This window comes from Chiloscyllium plagiosum, unplaced genomic scaffold, assembly GCF_037043375.1.
Source record: "Chiloscyllium plagiosum isolate Xiang-an unplaced genomic scaffold, Cpla_swu_hap1 HiC_scaffold_12, whole genome shotgun sequence".
Lineage (NCBI taxonomy): Eukaryota > Metazoa > Chordata > Chondrichthyes > Orectolobiformes > Hemiscylliidae > Chiloscyllium > Chiloscyllium plagiosum.
In genome coordinates this window covers 26,307,722-26,332,435 of record NW_028270150.1, presented here as the reverse complement: position 1 = coordinate 26,332,435, position 24,714 = coordinate 26,307,722, and the positions used below count along the sequence as shown (strand labels likewise).

The 24,714-nt window shown below is 40.1% G+C and overlaps 1 protein-coding gene across 3 annotated transcripts in view; it reads left to right on the top strand.

Moving 5' to 3' along the window:
* The window catches only part of LOC122555340 (uncharacterized), a 53,668-nt gene that overhangs the window by 8,410 nt on the left and 20,544 nt on the right, over nt 1-24,714 (top strand). For 2 of the 3 annotated variants that reach the window (XM_087992533.1, XM_087992534.1), the window contains 3 exons: nt 1,428-1,653; nt 6,072-8,836; nt 15,330-15,551. In XM_087992533.1, the coding sequence (XP_087848659.1) occupies nt 1,428-1,653; nt 6,072-8,836; nt 15,330-15,551 (3,213 nt within the window). Of the gene's footprint in view, nt 1-1,427; nt 1,654-6,071; nt 8,837-15,329; nt 15,552-17,517; nt 24,714 lie in introns of those variants that run through there. The other variant, XM_087992535.1, reaches the window with a different exon arrangement.

The window sequence follows — 24,714 nt, the reverse complement described above, 5'->3', positions numbered from 1 at the left end:
GGAATGCTTTGAAAGGGGAAAAAGCTCGTGGGCTTAGGTAATCGAAAAAATCCATAAATGCTCTACCAATAAAATTTGGGGTACTTGAGGCCAGAATTTGATCAGCACAGAGATCTTGAAGTGTAGCGGGGTGTGAAAGTTATGGCTCAAAGCCATAGGTATGAAATCAAGGAGGCGAATTTTAAAATTACTGATGTTTCTTAACTGCACATTAAGTCAGCAAGCGCGGGCATAATGAATGAAAGGGATTTTGTCATACGTCACCAAAATTGTATTATACTTTTTCAGTCTACTAGAGAACTTTCAAAAGTTAATTTACATAGTATTAAGGACTCCCATTGTTGAAAACAGAATTGCATTTTTATTGTTAATGTTGAGGCTAAAGTAAAATTAATTCAGAGGATTTGAAGCCTCAGGTTAGTAAGATTCTAGGAACATATTAATTTTACTTGAGTTCTTATCAGCATTGCTGTGAGGAATATATTAATCTAATGGGTCACATTAAAAGGCTGACCATTAACGTTCCTACAGGTTTGTTGTTACTTTTTATAGATTAGATTACTTAGTGTGGAAACAGGCCCTTAAGCCCAACAAGTCCACACCGACCCGCCGAAGCGTAACCCACCCAGACCCATTCCCCTACATTTACCCCTTCACCTACCACTACGGTGTAATTTAGCATGGCCAATTCACCTAACCTGCACATTTTTGGACTGTGGGAGGAAACCGACCCACGCAGACACTGAGCGAATGTGCAAATTCCGCACAGGCAGTCACCTGAGGCGGGAATTGAACCCGGGTCTCTGGCGCTGTGAGGCAGCAGTGCTAACCACTGTGTTGCCCCTTGTTGAGTGTTTCTTTTTCCTGTGTTACTCTAGTTATACTGGTAATGCAAGCAGTGATTATTTTTTTTGTTTTGGTATACGCAGTGTTTATATTGATTATAGCTTAGTACAAATGAAAAGGGGATAATTGGGCTTGATGGCTGATTTGCAATGTCGACTGCATGCACTCAGTTCCCATACCCACTGTAAATTATTATGAAGATCCTACCACCTTGACCTCTCCCCTTGCCTGAGGTATGGTGATCCTCAGGTTAAACCACCACTAGTTGTGCCTCTCTAATGAGAGAGCAACCAGTGGGATTATGGTGACTTTACCATTATAAATTAAAATTCAAAACTGTGTCAATTGCACCCATCGTAAATCATGGATACTTGCTGCCTGTGTAATCTATATCTCCTGGTTCCATTTGTGTCTTGAAGTACTGATACACTTCATGATAAAGTGGCATGAGGTTTGTTTGTGGTTGTGATGTTTTAATTGTGTTTTGAGCCTGTCTGGGAAGGGTACTAAAGGAATGTGATTTCCCAGATGGAGTGAAATAAATGTTGTGAAAAGTTACATTTGTGTGCTTTCTTTGGCAGATTTCAGAAGAAAAGCATATAACTCGTGAATTGCCGACACACTGCACCAAAGTGCTTGAGAGACTGAACAGTCAACGTTCTAAAGGCCTTTTTTGTGATGTAACTTTGATAGTGGAGAAAACATCATATCCAGCTCACCGTGCTGTGTTAGCAGCTGTTAGTGAATACTTCCAGGATCTGTTTTCAGAGAAAGGATCTACTTCTAATAAAATTGTGGATTTGAAAGGTGAAGAATTTTGAAATGATTATTTAAGCTTGTTTTATTTCTAATGTCAGCTTAACCTAGTGAAGTAATGAGTTTGGAGGACATAGATTCAAGTCCATGCTACAGAGTTGAGCATGTTATATAGGCTGACATTTCAGTCCTTTCAACACTAAAGTACGCTGTCAAAGGTGAATTCCTTAAAAGAAGACTTTAAACTGTATCTCTGACAAAAGTTGGACATAAAAGATTGTGTTGCATTATTTAACAAAGAGCAGGGCATTCCTCCAGTATTCTTCTTACATTTGGCCTTCAATTAACCCTTTCAAAAATAAATCAATTAACCAGTCATTTATTTCATTGCCTTTTGAGATAATTCAGTATATGCAATTTGGCTGTTATAATTACTGAAGAAAAAGATGACCACATTTCAAAAAATCAATTTATGAATCATTTTGGAACTTGCTGAACACATGAAGGATGCCAAGTAGATACAAGTTTGTTCTTTCTGGTATTGTTGCAAATGTTATAATGAATCTTTAGCAGACTGTGGCAACAGGGCACAATTGCTGTTGTATAGCTCTAGATCATAAGGTACCCAAGCCCAAGTAGGCCTTTCAGCCATCAAGCCTGCTCTGCCATTCGATGAGACCATGGCTGATCTAATAATCCTCAAATCCACTATCCTGGCTATTCCCATAGTCCTTGATTTCCTTATTGATTAAAAATATGTCTATCTCGGCTTTGAGTATACTTAATGACCCAGCCTGTATAGTTCACTGTGATAAAGAATGTACAGCTTCTCTACCCTCAGAAGAAAGTCCTTCTCTATTTCTGTCTTAAATGGCGAATCCCTTTTTCTGAGATTAAGTTCTAGACATTTCCACAATGGGAGGCAACCCCTCAGCATCCATTCTTTTCAGGTCCTGAAGAATCTTATTCACTAGTTACCCCTCATTCTTCTTAACTCCAATAAATACAGACCCTAGCTACTCAATCTCTACTCATTTTAAAATAAAGTTAATTTGCTTCCCTGTTACCTGTTGAACTTGTATGCTAGCTTTTTGTGGTGTGTGTAAGAGGATCTGCAATCTTATTGTACTGTAGTTTTCCACAGTTCTCCATTTAAATAGTATTCAGCCCCTCTATTCTTACTGCCAAGTGTATAATCTCACATTTTCCCGCATTATATTCCATCTGCTAATGCTTTGCCCATTCACTTCTCTGTATCCTGTCTTCACAAGTTGCCTTCCAACCTATATTTGTTTCACCTGCAAATTTGATAGTAGTATACTTGCTTTTTGCCTCCGAGTCACTAATATCTATTGTAAATAATTGTGACTCAGCACTGATCCCTGTGGTATCCCACGAGTTGCAGATTGCTATCCTGCCATTCCTCCCAACCTAATCCCAACTCTTTTGTTAGCCATCCCTCTATTGATGCTCGCAGACTACCATGACACTATGGACTCCTGTCTTAGTCTTATAAGAGGTATCTTATCAAATGTCTTATATCTTTAGATTCCCCTTTATCCGTCCTGCATCTTCCTACCTCAAAGAATTCTAATAAATTCATCATGCATAATTTCTCCTTAATTATGAAATGCCTAATGTGCTTGATTATGCAGTTTAAAATGCTGTGCTGTTTCATCCTTTATAATACTCATTTTTCCGAGTGTCGGTTGTTAAAATAACTGGCAAAATAAGCAGAGAATTGCAGATACTAAAGATTTGAGACAACATAACAGAAACTGCTGGAGAAACTAAGTATATCTGCTAGCATCTGTGGAGAGAAAACAGACTTAACATTCAAGTCAGACCTGCTGAACTTCTCCAGTAATTTCTGTTCTTGTGTGTTAAGTGAACTGATCTATTTTATGTTTTTTTAACCCTCCCTTTTTGAATAAGAATATTTATATTGGCAGCTTTCCAACTCTGGACGTTTCCTAGAATTTAAGGATTCTTGGCAGACTACTATAGGTCATGTATCATAATCTGCACATCAAAAAACTACAAAGGCTGAAAAACCAAAGGTCTTTTGAAAGTGGATTTAAACAGACTAGTAGACATGCTGAGTATGGGCCTTTGGAAATGAACTTTGCTTTAAAAGCGAAGATTTTTTCCAAAGGTTCGGAATGGATCCGAACAGATTCAAATGGACTTGATAGTATTTGAAATATTATCCTAATATATCTGCGAGCCAAGCATATCCTTTATCTGAAAGTCAGTTGGCCCCCAGATTTTCGACCAGAGGATTTCCAATTTGTATCAGTGCATCCGATATCACTTTAGTTCTTCCTTAAATGTTTTAGGCTCTCCCCGGTTATGTTGAGGGGACTTATTGAACTGGCAGTAGGATAATCTGCTTTTAGTATTTATGTTGTAATAGTCAACTAAGGTTGACACGTGGGCTTTTAGATTTTGAGGATTTTACTCTTTATGGTTGTAAAAGCTTTAATACTTTTGCTGAAACAAAAAAAATCCTTTAGAAGCATAGCAACTCTGGCAGCATCTGTGAAGAGCAAAACAGTTCATATTTCAAATTTAGTATGATACTTCAGAGCTCCTTTGTTGTGAAGAACACTCATTTAAGATTCAAAATATTAACTGTTTGTTAGATGCTGTCAGACCAGCTAAATTTCTCCATGACTGTTTTTATTTCATTCTTCCAGTATCCTCAGTATTTTGCTTTTTTGAGTATTTAATCCCTCTGCTGTTTGCCAGAAATGTTCAACCTTTGGCTTATTGACCCTGACATCAGACAGTTTGACCATTGAAGGGCATTCAACTCAATTCTCACATACTAATAATTTGATTAATAATCTTAATTGGAAATTCATGAACTTTCCTTAAGGTGTTAAAATGTGAAATGCAGTACAGAAAATAATGGTTGAGGCAAATAAGTGATCCACTTTGAAAAGTTAAACATTTATGGGAGAAGAGAATAGAAAAATATGGTGATACAAGAGGCTGAAGTAATTTAGAAGGAAGCTTGTGTGAAATATAAACACTGGCATAATCTGTTGGCTGAATGGTCTGCCTTTGTGTTGTAAATCATGATGCATACATAATTCCATTTCTGCTTTTACTTTTTACTTAACTGATACTTTTTTTGTTTTCATGGTTTTGGAAGTACTGTTCTGAGCACTGTTGACTCATGAGTGAACCTGAAGGAAAACATTAACAAGATCTGTTATTATTACCAATTGAGTAAAATGCAAATTATTGAGTGTGCCAATTTGAACGTTGTGTGGCCCAGGGCACCATGATGTGTACCTTTATGACTTTTCTGTATAAGCCAAGTTATTTTTTCATTGCATTTAGAAGAATGCCATTTATTGAATTTTAAGGCCAGCAATTGGATTTGTATAGTTTGCATCATTGCTACATCAAGACGATTGTAGTGGTTTACTCTAATTCAGAAACTTTAGATTAAACAAAACTGCAGAAAACCTTAGTTTGAAAAATTTGTTTAATGTCCAACATGAAGAATTTATTTTCATGACTGAAGTGTCACTGTGCAAATTTCATAGAGGTAATATTCTCAATTTATAATACGTGAAATTACTTCCATTATATTTTCTAAGATGAATTGATTGCCTTAAACTTTAATAGTTATTGAATCACTGTGAGCTCAATTAGCTGGATGGCTGGTTTGTGATGCAGAATAATGCTGACAGTACTGTATAGGTTCAATTCCTGCACAAGCTGAGTTACCACAGAGCACTCTCCTTTGCAACTCCTTCCCTTGCCTGCGGTGTGCCTGAGGTGTGATGAGCCTCCCGTTAAACCACCACAAATCATCTCTCTCTGTAATGAAAGAGCAACTCTATGGTCCAGTTGGACCACTGCAACTTTACCTTTATCACCTTGTGATAAAATAGTTTAGGTGCTCATTATTTAAACTCTTGATTTTAAAAGTTACAGTGAAAGTCAATTGTGAAAGTATAGATAGCATTGCCTCAGATGTAAACCAAACTTGAGGAAATGGAAAATGTATTTTGCAATATAATCATCAAATGGCATAAGTTTGATTCCACTGAACACTGAATGTGAACTGGAAGAAAGCATAAATGAGGACACAAAAATGCTTGAAATGTCCCTCAGTTACAAAGTTTGGGAGAATCAGTCCAACTTTTCATTGAAAAGTTACATTTCCAGTGTTCAGGAATCCTTTGAAGTACATAGTGATGGTGATCCTGAAACTGTTTTCAGCTAACCTGTGTATGTTTGAATACTTGTCCCATTATTGGATGAAGTCATTTTTGTTATTTGTTATCTGGAAAAAAAAGAATTATTTTTGGGTTCTGTAAACCTCTTCTTAATTAACATTCAAAACAAAATGGAAAAAGCATTGCTTGTCAAACCATCATTTGATGAGCATAGTACCGAAGGTTTCGCAGTTGTAATGACATAAAATGCAATTTTTTTTTGCCTTCTAGGTTTCAGCAGCAAGAGTTTCCTTCCACTGTTGGAATTTTCATACACATCTTCATTGTCGCTGAAACCGGATTATTTTGCTGAGACATCTGCTTTAGCAAGACACCTGCGGATTTGGGAAGTGGTTGAGATGTGTTCAGCATTGCATAAATTCCATGGAACAGGGAACAATAAAGCACATAAGGAAGAAGGCAAAGAAGAGAAAAAGGAATTTTCTTCGTTTGAAGCTTTTATTGATCAATCTTTTACTGGAGCTAGACAGCATGTTTCAGACATCTGTTCAAAGTTAGGTCAGTTAGAAGATGGCACAACTCAGCACAAAGTAGATAGAAATGTATTTAGTGCAAGAGCACATTCAGCAATGATTCAAGGAGAAACAAAAGTCTCAGATTTTACTGTTAAGTTTCAAGAAATGCAATCAGGACTTTTCAAAGACAAAGTGACTCCAGTACATTGCGAATCTTCTCTTAATAACACTGAAGTGGAGGGATTGGAAAGTTCAAGTCGACGATTTAAATTATTTGACTTTTATGATAAAACTCCACCTAAATTCTTCCCAAAAGTTAAATCTCTCTCCCCACAAAGACATCCATCTGTAAATACAGCATTGAGTAGCATCCCTAATTCACTGGATTTTAAATTAGCTGGCATGTCAAGAAATGCTAGTCATCAAAGAAAATGTAGCTTTGAGAAAACTCCCATAAAATCCAAACCACGTACAAGAATGTCAAAACATTTGGATTGTAACATTGTGAGCACTCAGGACAACTCTGGTTGTAAAGGAATGAACGCACTTCTCCGATCACCTGTTAGACAAATGACCACTGAAGACGAACTTTATTCTCCTAACACAACAGAGAAATACAAACTGCTTAGTGTTTTAGGACTAAGGAGAAAAACTTCTGTTATAGATGAAGAGCAGGCTGGTTGGAAACAAAAAAGGAGACTTAGACAGCCTAAAGTAAAAAATTATTCATTGCTTACTGGGACAAAGAGAAGAAAAATAGACATTGCAAAAACTCAGTTGCAAGATGACCATATTAGAGCAAAAGCACTTGCCAATTGCTTTGTTGTCATTGAAAAGATTCTACCACCAGTGCAGAAACAAAAGGTCGACAATCAAAAATTAAACAAAGCAAATCTTGCACTAAACAAATCAAAATCTTTAAGTCATAAAAAAAATGTCTCTCAGGGTCCCACCAAAAAGGAAATGGTTTGCATTCCAACTAAAACACACATAAATAATCCTAAAGCTAAAACTAAAGGCCGAAGCAGTTGTCTTGACAAGAAAATTCAACGAGTGAATAAATATATTAAAGGCAGTAGCCAGAGGAATCGACCTTTAACAAAAAAATCACAACGCTGCAAAGTAGATTCCAGTATTTCACCAAATGTGTTGAGGAATGGGAAGAATTTCTGCAGGGATGACAGAAAACAAAACGCAGTGTTACCAAAATCTCAGGCAAATGATAGCAAGGAGACGGAAGGCAGTTCATTAACTAGAAACAGTAGATGTGCCAATTATATGTCTGTAAAAACTTCTTCTGTGCGAGGCAACACAACATCTAAGGTCTCACCCTGCCTGATAGATGACATACATAGTGGCAGACGGAAGACAAGGCAGTCATTTAATTCATCTATGAATTATAGCAATTGTAACTTAAACTTGGACAATAAAATACGAAGTTGCCCACAAAGTGTTGCACTGAGAAGATGTGCATCTGTAAGAATGCTGCCAACTCGTTTTAGATCATTAGATCAGACTCCAAAACTAATGGAGTCACTTTCTGATGACACCTGTTCGACCATGTCATCCAAAACTAATGAGAGGCAAGTTCTAGATGAGAATTCTTCACATCAACTGTCTCCAAAAGCAGGGGTAGGTAACATTCAAAGGTTTAAAGGGAAATATGAAGGGAATAAATTAGTTCCTAATATTCACCAAAACACTTGTGTAGTAGGAAATGAGCAGAAGAGAATGACTCGACTAGCTGGCAAGCCAATTGGAAATGATCAGCCTACATCACAATTGAGGTCTAAACAGGAGGCAAAGAAACCAGAACAGTTAAAACCTGTTTTCAAGGACCCAGGAAAGCAGACTAGAACTGCTTCATGTGAGAAAATGCAATCTAGAAGGAAAGTAAAAAACACAAGGTGCCAATCTTTAGGTGCTGAAAACCAAAATTCAGGTACTACTTTGCACAATATTCAAGCTCATGGAAGTATTCCAATACTAGGTAAAAGGAAACACATACCAACACAAAAACTGATTGAATCTGGATTTTCTTTTGGATTTTTTATGTCTGAACGTAAGAAAAAAACTGACATGCCCAAGCTATCCAACCGAACCGATAGTAAACAATTTGAGTTGTCTCCGAGTTGTACACTGAAGGGCAACCATGCAACTAAAGCAAAGGTGGATGTGCAAGAAAATTCTAAGCACACCATTTCTGTCAAACAAACACTGGTTAACATAAAGCAGAACTGTTGCAAAACTGAATGTGGCATTGGACGAAACCCATCATGCTCAGAAATTTCAGAAAGGGCAAAAGGTGTACCAGCAAAAAATGAAAACGTGAAGCTAGTTGGCTTGTATGGGAAGAAGCTAATAAATTTGAACATTAAGAATGCACTGTTGGATAAAAGGGCAAAGCATCCTAACACAATAATGAAAGATGAACAACTATCTACCTCGCAGAAGGCAATAAAGTTGCAAAGAGTAGCCAGAGCTAGTTCGAAGCTCATAGGTTCCAAGGACCCACCAAAGGTATGCTGCTTTTGTTTTAGAGAAATACTGGCAGTATTTTTGATCTGAGGACTAAAGTGACAAGATAAGCCATGGAAATGAAAATTGAGTCTCATAATTTTATACTGAAATTGACAAGGATAGTAGTTGATTTATAAGTAGAGGTAGAGTGTTCAAAGATCAAGGAAGTATTGCTAATTCTTTTTAATATATTTAGGCCTCGTTGAAATGTGTTTAATTCTGGATGTCATGCCTTAGGGAAGGCTCTTAAAGCCTCACAAACGATGCAGATAAGATTTACGAGAATGATATCAGAATTGAAGGGCATAATTAAATGAAGAGCCTAGAGGAACTGGACATGCTGTCTTTGGAGCAGAGATGGTTCAGGAAAAATTTAATAAAGGTGTTTAATATTGTGAAAAGTTTCCACTAGCTGAAGGGGTAACTGGGGGATATATGTTTGAGATAATTGACAAGAGTAAGAAGAAAATTGAGAATTTTCATAACACGGTAATCTATGACCTGAAGTACATTGCTTTACTACACTGTCAAGCTATTTCAAAGACTCTGTGACTATAATAATATTCAAAACTGATCAATATTTAATGGGGATAAATTTGCTAGAGCTTGGATGCGAGCATGTGCGTACAATTGGATAGTCTTTTTAAAGCTGCAGACGAAAAAGGAATGGGAATGGGCAACTTGGCCATTCAAGCCTGCTCCATCATTCAATAAGGTCATGGCTGATCTGATTTAAACTTCAACTGTACATTCCTGTATACTTCTGATAACCTTCCATCGCCTTGACAATCCAGCATCTATCGACCTCTGCTGTAAAGTATTTAAAGTTTCTGCATTCACTGCCTTTTGAGGAAGGGAATTCCCAAGACATTGGATTTTCTAAGAACTTTCTCTCTATCGTAAATGGGTGACTGTTTGTTTATTTTTAAACCATGACCTCTAGATCTAGATTCTCCCACGAGAAAACATCCTTTTTGCATCCACCCGATTGAGACCCCTCAGGATCTTGTGTTTCAATTAAATCACCTCTAATGCTTCTAAACCCCAAAAGATAGACATATCCAACCGGACCTTTCCTTATAAAGAAATACTGCTTATTCAAGATGTTAGCAAATGTGCTGCTGATACTAAGCTGGGTGGCAGGGTGAAATGTGATGAGGATGTTAGGAGATTACAGGGTGACCTGGACAAGTTAGGTGAGTGGTCAGATGCATGGCAGATGCAGTTTAATGTGGATAAATGTATGGATATCCACTTTGGCAAGAACAGGAAGGCAGATTACTACCTAAATGGAATCAATTTAGGTAAAGTGGCAGTACAGCAAGATCTGGATGTTCTTGGACAGCAGTCAATGAAGGTAAGCATGCAGGTACAGCAGGTAGTGAAGAAGGCTAATAGCATGCTGGCCTTCATAACAAGAGGGATTGAGTATAGAAGCAAAGAGGTTCTTCTGCAACTGTACAGGGCCCTGGTGAGACCACACCTGGAGTACTGTGTGCAGTTCTGGTCTTCAAATTTGAGGAAAGACATTCTGGCTATTGAGGGAGTGCAGCGTAGGTTCACGAGGTCAATTCCTGGAATGACGAGATTACCTTACACTGAAAGACTGGAGCGACTGGGCTTGTATATCCTTGAGTTTAGAAGACTGAGAGGGGATCTGATTGAGACATATAAGATTATTAAAGGATTGGACACTCTGGAGGCAGGAAACATGTTTCTGCTGATTGGTGAGTGCCGAACCAGAGGACACAGCTTAAAAATACGGGGTACACCATTTAGGACAGAGATGAGGAGAAACTTCTTCACCCAGAGAGTGGTGGCTGTGTGGAATGCTCTGCCCCAGAGGGCAGTGGAGGCCCAGTCTCTGGATTAATTTAAGAAAGAGTTGGATAGAACTCTCAAGGATTGTGGAATCAAGGGTTATGGAGATAAGGCAGGAACAGGATACTGATTAAGGATGGTCAGCCATGATCATATTGAATGGTGGTGCAGGCTCGAAGCGCAGAATGGCCTACTCCTGCACCTATTGTCTATTAGTGTCTTAAACCTTGTCTGAACTTCTATTATAGTAAAATTCTTCTGTAAGACCGGTGGCGATTACTGTATGCGGTACTCCAGAGCATTCTCACCAATGCCCTGTTTACCTGAAGCACAATCACCCATTCTTATGTTCAATTTCCCTCATAATAAAACGTAACATTCTATTAGTTTTCCTGGTTATACTTGTTGAACCTGCATACTAGCCTTCTGCAGTTCAGCGTTTGGAATTACCTAGATCATGAGTAAAAACACTAGATCAAATCTGACAGCTGAATGGCCGCCTGTGCTTTAAGGTTCCCATGATTTTAATTTTTTGTAATAAGATAGTGAATGCAAATACCATTCTCTTAGCAACTTGTCAGAATTGATAAATATCTGGTTGAAAGTTGATAAAATCAAATATACGAAAACATGGTTCAGTGGTGCTGCTATTTTGATATCAACAAAAAGCAGCCTATAATGCATTTAAAGTTGTCTGGATGGGTTACCACTTCACACTTTCGAAATTGACAATGTGAAAGGTATTGTTCCTGTGTAGTTTCAAGATGAATTTATAAAATGCTATGTTTAAACTTATTGCAAACTTACTAATCTTATGATTTAAATGACCTACCTTAATTAGGCTTTATGAAGGCTGACAAGTGGCAAGTAACATTTGCAGCATACAAATGCCAAGTATTGGCTATCTCCAGTAAGAGATCATCTAACCACTACCCCTTGATATTCAATAGTGTTAGCATCACTGCATTCCCACGATCAACATTCTGGTAATTACTATTGACCAAAGATTGAACTGGACTTACTACATACACACAATGGCTACAAGGGCAAGTCGGAGTCTAGGAATATAGTGGTGAATACTTTACAACCTGACTCCCGAACGCCCGATCACCATTTACAAGGCATAAGTCAAGAGTGTGATGGAATACTCCCCGTTTTCCTGGATGGGTGTAGTTCCAAGAACACTCAGGTTTGACACCATCCAGGACAAAACAGCCTGCTTGTTTGGTACCACATCCATGAGCATACTTTCCCTCCATCACTGACACACTGTAGCAACAATCTATACTATCTACAGGATGCACTGCAGGAATTCACCAAAGATCCTTTGCCAGCAACTTCTAAACCCAGAACCACTTCTTTCTAGAAGAACTAAGATGGAAGGTACATGTGAACACTCGCCACAGGCAAGTTCCCCTTCAAGCCACTCACCATCCTGACTTGGAAATTATTTTGGTGTTCCTTCACTGTTGCTAGGTCAAAATCTCAGAAATTGGCTGGGATTGAGAGTCAACCTACAGCAGTTGAAGAAGACAGCTTGCTATCACCTTCTCAAGGGCAGCCTGAGGTGGGCAGTAAAGGCTGTCCTGACCAGTAACAGCCACTTGCCACCAGTGACTTAATAAAAAAAACAACTTATTTGCCTTGCACCTTTACCATAAAACACTTCAAGGTGGCTTACAAGAGCATTATGAAGCAAAATTTGATACCAGGCATTATAATATATTAGTGTAGATGAGGTAATTTTCATAGAATGCTTTCAAGGAGAGTAGAGGTTGGAAAGGTTTTGGGAGGGAATTCTAGAACTTAAGCTAGCTAAAAGTATACCCCACAGGGGATAGACCAATTAGAGATCCAGATTCAACCTGCCACACCAATGTTATCTATGGACTGGAAAGAGATTACAAAGAAAGGAACAATGACACCAAGTAGGGATCTGAAAAGAAGAATGAGAGTTTGAAGAATGAGAGTTTTAAAATTGAGGTGTTAATTAACCAGGAGCCGATGTAGGTCAGCCCTTCCAAAGATACAGACAGCTGAGTTCTCAGTGACAAAGTCTGTGGAGGGTAGAATGTGGGAGATCAGTGAAGGAATGTTCCTCAGCAGAGTAGCTGATGCAGGTTTAATGTTGTGATATTATGGAAATTGGCAGTCCAGGTGACGATGAGGGCCATAATGATTTTAGCTGTTATGTGCTAAATTACTTAGTGTGCCCTCAATATACTTTTGAACTCCCTAGTTAGTCAAAAAACATCAAAGTTGATGATATAGTCCGATCCTTTAGACTTTGAGCCTGCTTGGCGGCAGGTGAGAAATATTAGGTTCAACTCCCCAGTATTATAATAACCTCTGATGAAATGCTAATCAGATGTGGACATTGTAAAATTGTTCTTGACCACCCTAAATTCTAATAGAAAACCAGCAAAAGCAGAGCAGGTAGTTTGGTTTTGTTCCTTTCATATTTATTACTGTCTTGAGGATATTAAATCCTAAAGTAAATATGCAATGGTCTATATGAAGAACTTCCTGGAAAATAATTGCAGCCAATTACTGTGCATCTTTCTAGCATATAACACTACTTTTATGCTGCTTAATGGCAGGTGTGCTACTTGTTGAATTTGAATACTGTAAGCAGGTTTCTTGGCCCACGTACAGGGCTTTAGCTGGAATTTAGATTCTGCCATCATGTATGTGCAATATAGCTGACCATTGAAGCAGAATTAAACCACTTGGGAAATATGTTTAACACCAGGTGAAGCAATCATGGCTTCAACCATTGCTATGATTATATTAAGTTAAAAATCACATGACAGCAGGTTATAGTCCAACAGGTTTATTTGGAAGTACAAGATTTCGGAGTGCTGCTCCTTCATCAGGTAGCGAGTAGGTAAGATCTTAGGACCCGAATATATAGCAAAAGATCATAGTGTCATACACTGATGCAATATATTGAACAAACCTAGATTGCTGTTAATATACAAATCTTGTATAAAACTCTTTTAAATTTCTTTTTAGCTGGATGCACAAAATGGCAATGTGACCTGATTAGTAGATTATAACTTATACTGAAACCCAAATGTACACTCCAATAGCAGCATAAAGCTGGTACTGAGGTATTATGGAAAAATGTGTTGTGTATGCAAATACATAATCTGGAACTGGCAACATAATTTTGTCATACCATTATTTAATAAAATGCTGCAAATAAAAGCCAGAGAACTATAGATCAGCGAGCCTAATATGTGGTGGGTAAGTTGTTGGAGGGAATGCTGAGAGACAGGATCTATTTGCATTTGAAAGGCAAGGGTTAGGGATAGTCAACATGACTTTGTGCATGGGAATTCATCTCAAAAATCTAAGAGTTAGTTGAAGAAGTGACCAAGATAGATGAAGGCAGAGCGATAGATGTTGTCTACGTGGATTTTAGCAAGGCCTTTGACAAGGTAAACTGGTTAGTAGGGTTGGATAACATGGGATCCGGGGAGAGCTATCCAATTGGATGCACAATTGGCTTGACAATAGGAGGCAGAAAGTGATGGTATTCAGACTGGAGACCTGTGACCAACGATGTGCCACAAGGATGGATGTTGGCTCCACGATCTGTCATTTATATCAACAATTGAGATAAGAATAAAGGAGGAATGGTCAGTATGTTTGCAAATGACACCAAAATTGGTGGTATAGTGAACAGTGAAGATTATTATTTAGAAGTACAGTGGGATTTTGGTCAACTGGATCTGTGGGCTGAGGAATGGCAGGTGGTGGTTAATTTAGATTAATGTAAGGTGTTGCATTTTGGTAAGACAAATCAGGGCAAACCTTGTACAGTTAAGGGTTGGGCAATGGGGAGTGTTGTCAAACAGAAAAACCTAGATACAGGTACATGGTTCCTTGAAAGTGGCATCACATGTAGATAGGGCAGAGAAGAAGGCATTTGACACTCTTGCCGTCTTCGGTCAGAGCATCATGTTACGCTGTACACAACTTTGGTCAGTCCACATTTGGAGTACTGTGTACAATTCTGGGGGTCACCCTGCTATAGGAAGGATGTTGTTAAACTGGAAGGATACAAAAAGGATTTACAAGTTTGAGTTATAAGGAGAGGTTGGATAGACTAAGATAATTCTCCCTCGAGTGTAGGAGGTTGAAGGGTGACCTTGTAGAGATTTATAAAATCATGATGGGCATAGATAAGGTCTTTTCCCCAGAGCAAGGGAGTCCAAAACTAGAGGATCGAGGTTTAAGGAGAGAGGGAAAAGATTTAAAAGGGACCTAAGGGGCAACATTTTTGCACAGAGAGTGATGCATGTGTGGACTAAGCTGCTAGAGGAAATGGAAGCAGGTACAATTGTAACATTTAAAATACATTTGGGCAGGTGCATAGATAGTAATGGTTTAGAGGGATATGGGCCAAACACAGGCAAATGGGACTTGTTCAATTTAGGAAACATTGTCGGCATGGACAATTTGGACCAACTGGTCTGTTTTTATGCTGTATGATTCTGAAAGTTTACAATTTATTTGTGTCTTTAGTTTCATTGTGAAGTGCTACTTGTAAAGTGAAATGTTGAATCTTGTAACATAGCACATTGTTGAATGGCAATGTAATTTAATCTCTGAGGACAATAAGCCTATGCAATTATATGTAACACTATGGCTTTATATTCTTTAGAACTTGCGGGGAGCTGCACAAATCCTGAAGAAAATGCAACCAAAAATTAATGCAACATTAAAACTAACAAGAAGAAGAAAATCAGTAACTGGAGAAAAAGTTAAAAAGACCAAAGTTTCAGAATCTCATACCTGCTATGAATGTAGCACAACGTTTATAAATTGTGACTCGCTGTTTGTGCACAGAATGAAACACATTAAGGGGAAGAGCTGGCAGTGTCTGGTAAGTACGGAAGCTGCTGTCTGTATTTGTTTAAATGTGATTAGTAAACATGTTTGCTTTTTTAAGGGTGGGTAACGTGGAAGCATTTGAATTGCAAGCGTTTCCCCGAATGCAAGAAGTGAGGCCTCAGGAAAATTTTTGATCATATGAACACTTCCACTATGTTTTAGAGGTCATAGAGATGTACAGCATGGAAACAGACCCTTCGGTCCAACTCATCCATGCCAATCAGATATCCCATCCCAATCTAGTCCCACCTGCTAGTACCCAGCCTATATCCCTCCAAACCCTTCCTATTCATATACCCATCCAAATGTCTCTTAAATGTTGCAATTGTACCAGCCTCCACCACATCCTCTGGCAGCTCATTCCATACATGTACCACCCTCTGTGTGAAAACATTGCTCTGTGGGTCTCTTTTATATCTTTCCCCTCTCACCCTAAACCTATGCCCTCTAGTTCTGGACTCCCTGACCCCAGGGAAAAGACATTGCCTATTTACCCTATCCATGCCCCTCATAATTTTGTAAACCTCTATAAAGTCACCCCTCAGCCTCTGACACTCCAGGGAAAACAGCCCTAGCCTGTTCAGCCTCTCCCTATAGCTCAAATCCTCCAACTCTGGCAACATCCTTGTAAATCTTTTCTGAACCCTTGCAAGTTTCACAACATCTTTCCGATAGGAAAGCGACCGGAATTGCACGCTATATTCTAGCAGTGGCCTAACCAATGTCCTGTACAGCCACAACATGACCTCCCAACTTCTGTATTCAATACTCTGACCAAAAAGGAAAGCATACCAAATGCCGCCTTCACAATCCTATCTACCTGCGACTCCACGTTCAAGGAGTTATGAACCTGCAGTCCAAGGTCTTTGTTCAACAACATTCCCTAGGATCTTACCATTAAGTGTATAAGTCCTGCTAAGGTTTGCTTTCCCAAAATGCAGCACCTCGCATTTATCTAAATTAAATTCCATCTGCCACTTCTCAGCCCATTGGCCCATCTGGTCCAGATCCTGTTGTAATCTGAGGTAACTTTCTTCGCTGTCCACTATACCTCCAATTTTGATGTCATCTACCAACTTACTAACTGTACCTCTTATGCTCGCATCCAAATCATTTATGTAAATAACAAAAAGTAGAGGACCCAGCACCAATCCTTGTGGCACTCCACTGGTCACAGGCCTCCAGTCTGAAATAACTCTCCACCACCACAACTCTCTGTCTTCTACCTTTGAGCCAGTTCTGTATCCAAATGGCCAGTTCTCCCTACATTCCATGAGATCTAACCTTACTAATCAGTCTCCCATGAGGGACCTTGTCGAACGCCTTACTGAAGTCCATATAGATCATATCTACTGCTCTGCCCTCATCAATCCTCTTTGTTACCTCTTCAAAAAACTCGATCAAGTTTGTGAGACATAATTTTCCACGCACAAATCCATGTTGACTATCCCTAATTAGACCTTGCCTTTCTAAATACATGTACATCCTGTCCCTCAGGATTCTCTCCAACAACTTGCCCGACGTCAGGCTCACTGGTCTATAGTTCCTTGGTTTGTCTTTACCACCCTTCTTAAACAGTGGCACCATGTTAGCCTACCTCTCCAGTCTTCCGGCACCTCACCTGTGACTTTCGATGATACAATTATCTCAGCAAGAGGCCCAGCAATCATTTCTCTAGCTTCCCAGAGAGTTCTCTGGTACACCTGATCAGGTCCTTGGGATTTATCCACCTTTACCTCAAGACACCCAGCACTTCCTCCTCTGTAATATGGACAAAAAACTGTTACCTGGCTCACTGGGCTAATAGTTTAGTGATAATTACCACTAGGCCATAGGCTACACTGAAGTTATTCATTGGGTTATCTTGAAGTTGTTCTGTTATGGGACTTTGGACCAGTCCTATCAAATCCTGACTCCCCATAAAGGTAATCGTTTATTGCTTTTCTCTAATTTCCCAGAGCCACTTAAAGATCACCACATTACTGTGGGTTTGGAGTCACAGGTAGGTCAGACCAGGTAAGGACAGCAGGTTACCATCCCTAAATGACATTAGTGAACCAGATGGATTTTGTTTTTTGACATCAACAGTGGTTACATGATCACCATTAACTTTTCATTCCAGATTTTATTGAATTCCATCAACCATGGTGGGATTCAAACACATGTATGCAGAACATTTGCATACACCACACTCTCTCTCTTTTTTAAAGAGTGATGATATGGTTGCCATGGAAATCTGCATCACAGCTGGTGGCCAAGAGTGGATTCTTATAGGGAACTGAGTGACTTGAGCAATAATGAGATTTGTGGCTGACTCGGATGAGAAGTCCTGAAAAAGTATCTTTTATGCTTTCAATGAGCAGGGGAGTTTCTTGCTGGTCACTTGAAACTTAACAAGGTGGATTATGGCCTGTTAAATGCCTTGCTTATGGTCCAATTCACCTCATTTAACAGTCAGCTTCTTCTCTTACCAAATGTACCAAAAAAGCACGATGTCAAGAAACCTCAGCGTGGAAATCAGAATGGGCATCTGGTGAATTCAGCTTCCTGTTTGTTCCAAAGTGCCTGTATGTCGGACACTGGGTGTGCTCCATAGGCATTAGCCATGCATCAGTCTACATCCATGGACATTGGCATCCAACAAGCATGAGCATCTTAGGACCCCTCTTGGCAAATCTCTGATCCATTTACAGGATGCTTTTGGACTTCACTGCTGTTTGTGGGCTGCACTAGCAACTGTCTTTGTAAACCCACAGGAAAGGATGCTGTGCTGTCAAGGAAATGCACCCAGCTTTTGGATTGTACTATGCTGCATCACCACTTGATTTTATTTGATGTCAAGCACTCACGCACTGGACCTACCTGGATGCTCTCAGCATCCCTGCTTTGCCTTTGTGTATTTTACCTTTCAGCCAGCAATACCCAACTCGTTACTCTGAAACAAGAGCATAAAGTGTTGGAGAAACTGAGCAGGTTTGGTAGCATCTGGAGAGAGAAAAACCCTTCCTTGATATGCCTGTTTCTATTTATGGGGATAGGTTGGCCACCAACATCCATTACAAACCAGTTAACTCCCACAGTTATCTAGACTATATATGCTCACCTTGCTTTCTTTAAAGATTCCATTCCACACTCCAAGTTTCTCCATCACTACTTCTGATGCTGTCACCTTCCACAAGGGTCCTCAGACGTGTCCACCTTTTTCCTCAACCTAGAATTCCCTGCTACTGTTGTTAACAGAACTCTGTGTGACTGACCCATTTCCTGCACTTCTGCCCTCATTCCTTCCTTTCCCTTTCCTTCCACAACAGTGATAGGGTCTCCCTTGTTCTTACTTCCCACTCCACATCTTAAAGATCATAAGCTACCATTTCTGCCACCTTCACTTGGATGCCATCACCAGAGACACATTGACCTTGCCTCTCTTGTCAACATTCCGCAGAGGCCATTCCTTCTGGGACACCCTGATCCTCCACTTTTCCATTCCAACACCACCCTACACTGCCATTGTCACCTTCCCAGGCAATCACAGGAAGTGTAGCACATGTCTTTTTACCAATTCCCTCCTTACTATCCCAGGCCCAAAAACACTTTACAGGTGAAGCAAGGAATTATTTGCAGTTCATTCCACCTAGTCCACTATATTCTCTGCTCACAATGGGGATTCCTCTACCGTGGGGAGATGAAACCTGGTCTATATGATTGTTTTGCAGAATATCTCTACTTGGTGCATAAAAATGACCCTAGTTTCCAGCTGCCTTCCGCTTGAATGCTTCATGTTTCTGTGCCAACTTTCTGTTTCGGGCCTGCTGCAGTGTTCCACTAAAGCTCAACGCAAGCTGGAGGGAGATACCTTATCTTCAGCCTCAGTACCTTGCAGCCCTTAGGACTCTATATTAAGATTACTCAATCTCAGTGCACAAACACCTTCCTCTATGTTTGTTACCCACCCCACACCCCCAAGTCATGTTTCTCTTTCCACAAATGCTGCCAGCCCAACTTAATTTATTCAACATCATTTTTGTTTTGTGTCTCCAGCATCCACAATTCTTTGTTTTGTCATACATTTCTGTCTTGCTTTGCACAGATACTTAGGCAAGAAACTTATCATGTTTGTCAGCAGACCTTGGTCAAGGCACAGACTTTGTTCAGGAGATCTTGGCACAGTACGTTGATAGTCTCTGGTACCAGCCCAGGAGCTTCGGCATGGTCTGTTAGCCACCGGAGCACAAAACAAAAATAATGTGCTCCACAAAAGGGGTGAGGAGCCTAATGTCAAGCAGCTCATCACCCATCTTGAATCTGCTTGTCCTTTTGTGGGCTGTTTACTTCCTGCAATCAGAGACCGCGGCAGGTATTACAGAGAATGATAGTGAATGAAACAACTGTTACTTTTGCTGCAGGGGGAAGGTGTCTTGAGCAGAGAGCATGCAGGGTTAATGTTATCATGGTTGAGGTAGTTGGAGTGAGTGAGAGAAAATATTGTAGTGTGAGTGATAGAACCTTGGTGGGAGGAGGGTACGATAACAGATGGTGAGGTGAGAATGATTGCCCTTAACGTCAGGGTCACATTTGACCAAGTGTGGCATCAACAAGCTCTAGCAAATCCGGAGTCAAATAGATTTGGGGAAAATTCTGTGCTGATTGTACTGATATCTGGTGGTCAGACATCAGTCATCTCAGCTGCAGGACATCTCTGCAGAAGTTCCTCAGCATACTGTCCTCATCCCAACGAGGACTTCAATGACTTTCCGTCCAGCATACAGTCCAGAAGTGGAAATGTTTGCTGATGACTGCGTAATGTTCAGCAGCATTAGCAATTCCTCAATTCAATTTTATTGCTATCATTGAATTTCACACTAGCAACATCTTGGGGGTTAGATTAGATTCCCTACAGTGTGGAAACGGGCCCTTCAGCCCGACCAGTCCACACCGACCCTCCGAAGAGTAACCCAACCAGACCCATTTCCCTCCCACTAATGTACCTGACACTATGGGCAATTTAGCAAGGCCAATTCACCTGACTTGCACATCTTTGGACTGTGGGAGGAAACCGGAGCACCCAGAGGAAATCCACGCAGACATGGGAGAATGTGCAAACTCCACGCAGTCGCCCAAGGCTGGAATCGAACCTGTGACCCTGGTGCTGTGAGGCTGCAGTGTGAACCGCTGAGCCTCCATGCCGCCCTAAATGGGGGATGATCATTCACCAGATGAACTAGACTAGCCATATAAATACAGTGGAACAAGAGCAGAGTCTGAGTCTTGCAGCAAGGATCTCCTCCTGACTCCCCAAACGTCTGTCCACCATCTAGGAGTAACTCCATCGACAAGCACAAGTGAGGAATGTGATAGAATACTGTTATGGACCAGGCCAAACCCCCCCTCAAAACATTTCAAGTAGGTAGCCTGGACCCTAACGTTTGTTGTTTTGACCAGGTGTACTGTGGATATTCCAGGAGTGATGCAGCTGGTCAAAATCCCTCAATTTTAAACAGAACAGAATTTATTTACAGAGTACCAAATGAAACACAATCAAAAGAGAGTATAATACAGAATAATTTAAACCCAACAGACTTTCCAACTTAATGATGTTGGTCCAAATTCCTGCAACAATTTCCATGAACACCCTTAGCAAAAAAAATTAAAATCAAACACGGTCTTACAGGAGAGGGGGATGTCAGAGGATTCAGCCTGGAACACACACTTCCATGGAACTGTTTCTTTGACCAGCAGCCTCAAAAAACTGACTGCTTGCTAAAACCAAACCAAACAAAAGCTGAGCTGGGAGAAATGGCCACTCCCCTTTCATTGTACAAATGTTTGTTTAAAAACTTAAAAGCTTCTTCAAGTAGATAAACACAGACATTTTGGAATCTCTGTGTTTACGACCACTCTGGGGAAAAAAAAACAAGGACAACATGATCTTGTTAAAGGACAAGTATCATCACACACCCCACATGCTAGGCTGTGTGTGGGTCCAACAACACTCAAACTTGACACCATCTATAACAGAGCAGCCAACTTAATTGACACCATGATCCCATGCTTCCACCACTGACACTCAGGAGCGGCAATGTGCATCATTTGAAAGATTAACTGCTAAGATATGACCTTCTGAATGGTAGTAGTTATGTATGGGAACACCACCACCTGCAAGTACCCTCCAAGACACTCAACATCCAGACTCTGAAATATGTCACTTCCTAATGGCATTGTGGATTTACCTATGCTGAATGGTTTGCAGTGGTTCAAGAAGACAGCTCACTACCATCTTCTCAAGGGCAGTAAGGGATAGTCAGTAGATGCTAGTATTGGCTACATTCTGTGAATTAATAAAAAGTAAGGTATTGGCAAGAAGCTGTCAACATTTATACTGGCGAAATGGTGAATGACATTGATCTTCCCTACAGCGCTGGGCATTCCTCCATGTGGCTAAGACTGCTCTAACCTGGATGGCAACATTAGATCAAGCTGGCATGGTCTGGTGCTGTGGCCTCCACTGCTGGTTTGTAATCTGCCCTGGTCCCAGCCTACAAAGCTGGACACCTGCCTACCATGTCAGGCAAATGTTAGGAACTGTGCAGGGCAGCTAACAAGTGACGGTGCTTGTCTGGCTGCATAAAGGGATTTTAAAAATGGTCTGGGTACAAGGGATGCTCGTCTTTCCACAGATATTTGCTGAGGAGCCAGTTGTTCAGGGAATGGCATGTGGTAAAATAGAGAATTGGGGATAACGAATGGGATAGGTTGTTCATGTTGCTAAAATAAGGTGAATAAATCTAGTTGGACCTGAGTCCCTCCAAAAAATTCAATGGAACTCGCACTTATCCAAAAATTGTTAAAATTCCACCTTATTCTATTATTACAGTTCACTTTGGTGCGACATAGAAATATTCTCACATCTAGAGCAGCCAATGAAGAAGAGCCCCTCAAGGACCAAAGTGGACATGTATGTGTAGAACTGCAGGAGATGGGTGAGATTCTCAATAAATATTTCTCCTCTGTGTTTACCATGGAGAAATACTTGAGAACTTGGGGAAGTTAGTGGTCATATCGTGGGGATAGTCTATATCACAGTAGAGGTGGTGTTGGATGCATTAGAATGTATGAAGGTGGATAAATCTCCTGGTCCTGACCAAATATATCCAAAAACACTGCAAGAAGCTAGGGAAGAAATTGTAGGGGCCCGAGCTAATAGATTTGCATCATTAGCCATGGCTGAAGTCCTGGAAGACTGGAGGGTAGCAAATGTTGTGCCATTATTCAAGAAGGGCTGCAAAGAAAAACTTGGGAACTATAGACCAGTAAGCTTAACATTTGTGGTGGATATGTTGCTTGAGAAGATTCTGAGATATATGATATACATGCATTTGGAAAAACGGTTTCATTAGGAGTAGTCAGCATGACTTTGAGAGTGGGAGATCATGCCTCACAAATTTTAGTTCTTTGAGATGACCAGAAAGGTTGATGAGTGCATGACAATAGATGTAGTCTATACGGATTTCAGTAAGGCCTTTTATAAGGTTCCACATGGTAGGCTGCTCTGAAAGGTTAGATCGCACTGATCCAAGGCGAGCTGGCAAATTGGATACAAACTTGGTTTGATGGTAGGAAGCAGAGGATAATAGTGGAAGGATGCTTATCAGCCTGTGGAGTGCCTTGGGTTGGTGTTGGGCCCATTACTATTTGTTATTTATATCAATGATTTGGATGAAAATGTACAAAGTACGGTTAATAACTTTGCAGATGACACTAAAATAGGTGGTATCATGGACAGTGAGGAAGATTATCAGAAATTGCAGCAGGACCTTGATCAGCTGGGGAAGTGGGCTGAGAAATGGCAAATGGAGCTTAATTTAGATAAGTGTGACATCTTGCATTTTGGAAAGTCACATCAAGGTGGGAGATTCATGGTGAATGATGGGGTGTTAAGCAGTGTAGTGGAACAGAGGGACCTTGGAGTTCAGGTTCACAGTTCTCTGAAAGTGGAGTCATAGGTAGGGCAGTGAGGAAGGATTTTGCCACACTGGCCTTCATCAGTCAAGGTATTGAGTATAGAATTTGGGCAAGTTCTGTTGTGGTTGTTCAGGACGTCTGAAACGACTCAACGGTCTGAGTTACAGGGAGAGGTTGGACAAGCCAGGATTTATTTCTTTAGAGTGTAGAAGACTGGGGGGTGACCTTTACAGAGGTGTATAAGGTCATGAGAGGCATGGATAAGGTGAATGCATTCACTCTTTTTCCTCGGGTTGGGGAATCGAGGATTAGAGGGCATCACTTTAAGGTTAAAAGGGAAAGAATAAAACGGAACCTGAGGGGCAACTTTTTTACAGTGGGTGGTACACATATGGAATAAGCTACCAGTGGAAGTGGTTGAGGCAGGTACATTAACAACATTTAAAGGCATCTATGACTCTGGATAAATACATGGGTAGGAAAGGATTAGAAGGATATGGGCCAAGAGCAGGGACATGGGGTTAGCAGGGCAGACATTTTGGTCATCATGGGCCATTTAGCACCAAAGGGTCTGTCTCCGTGCTGTAGGACTCTGACTTGAGGAAAACTCAACTTGCAGGACTCAATTTCAATGTTATTCCCAGTATCATTTAAAAATAAAGAAGCTGTTCAAAAGTTTGGAGGTTTTGGAAATGAGGAAGGGGCATTGATATGAGTGAATGCGCACAATGTTTTAAAAAGTGCTACTTTACTTAACAATGGGATGGCTTTGTAATTTTAAGCTGATAATTAAAGTATTAAAACCATGACAGAAATAATATTTTATTTTAAACACGTTCATTTAAAAAAAATTGTAGTCCATTTTTAAACATGCAGTCGTATCCTCATTTTCTTGTTTCTTTAGAACTTATTTTGCCCTCAGTTCTTATCCTGAACAAGTGTCACTAATTTTTCCAATCAGATGAATACCTAGATCATTCAAATTGATATGGTTCTGTCATGCTGTTTTCCATGGGCTGATCAAATTATATGTCATTGTTCTCTGTTATAACATAGATACCTTTGTAATAGACTTGGACTTTATCACTTACTGTCGACCAGCAGCCCTGATTATCTTAAATCACATCGGAGCATAAGTCTTGTTTTGTCGATTACTCCTACAATTTCTGAAATGGTAACATGTGGAAAATGTTTGT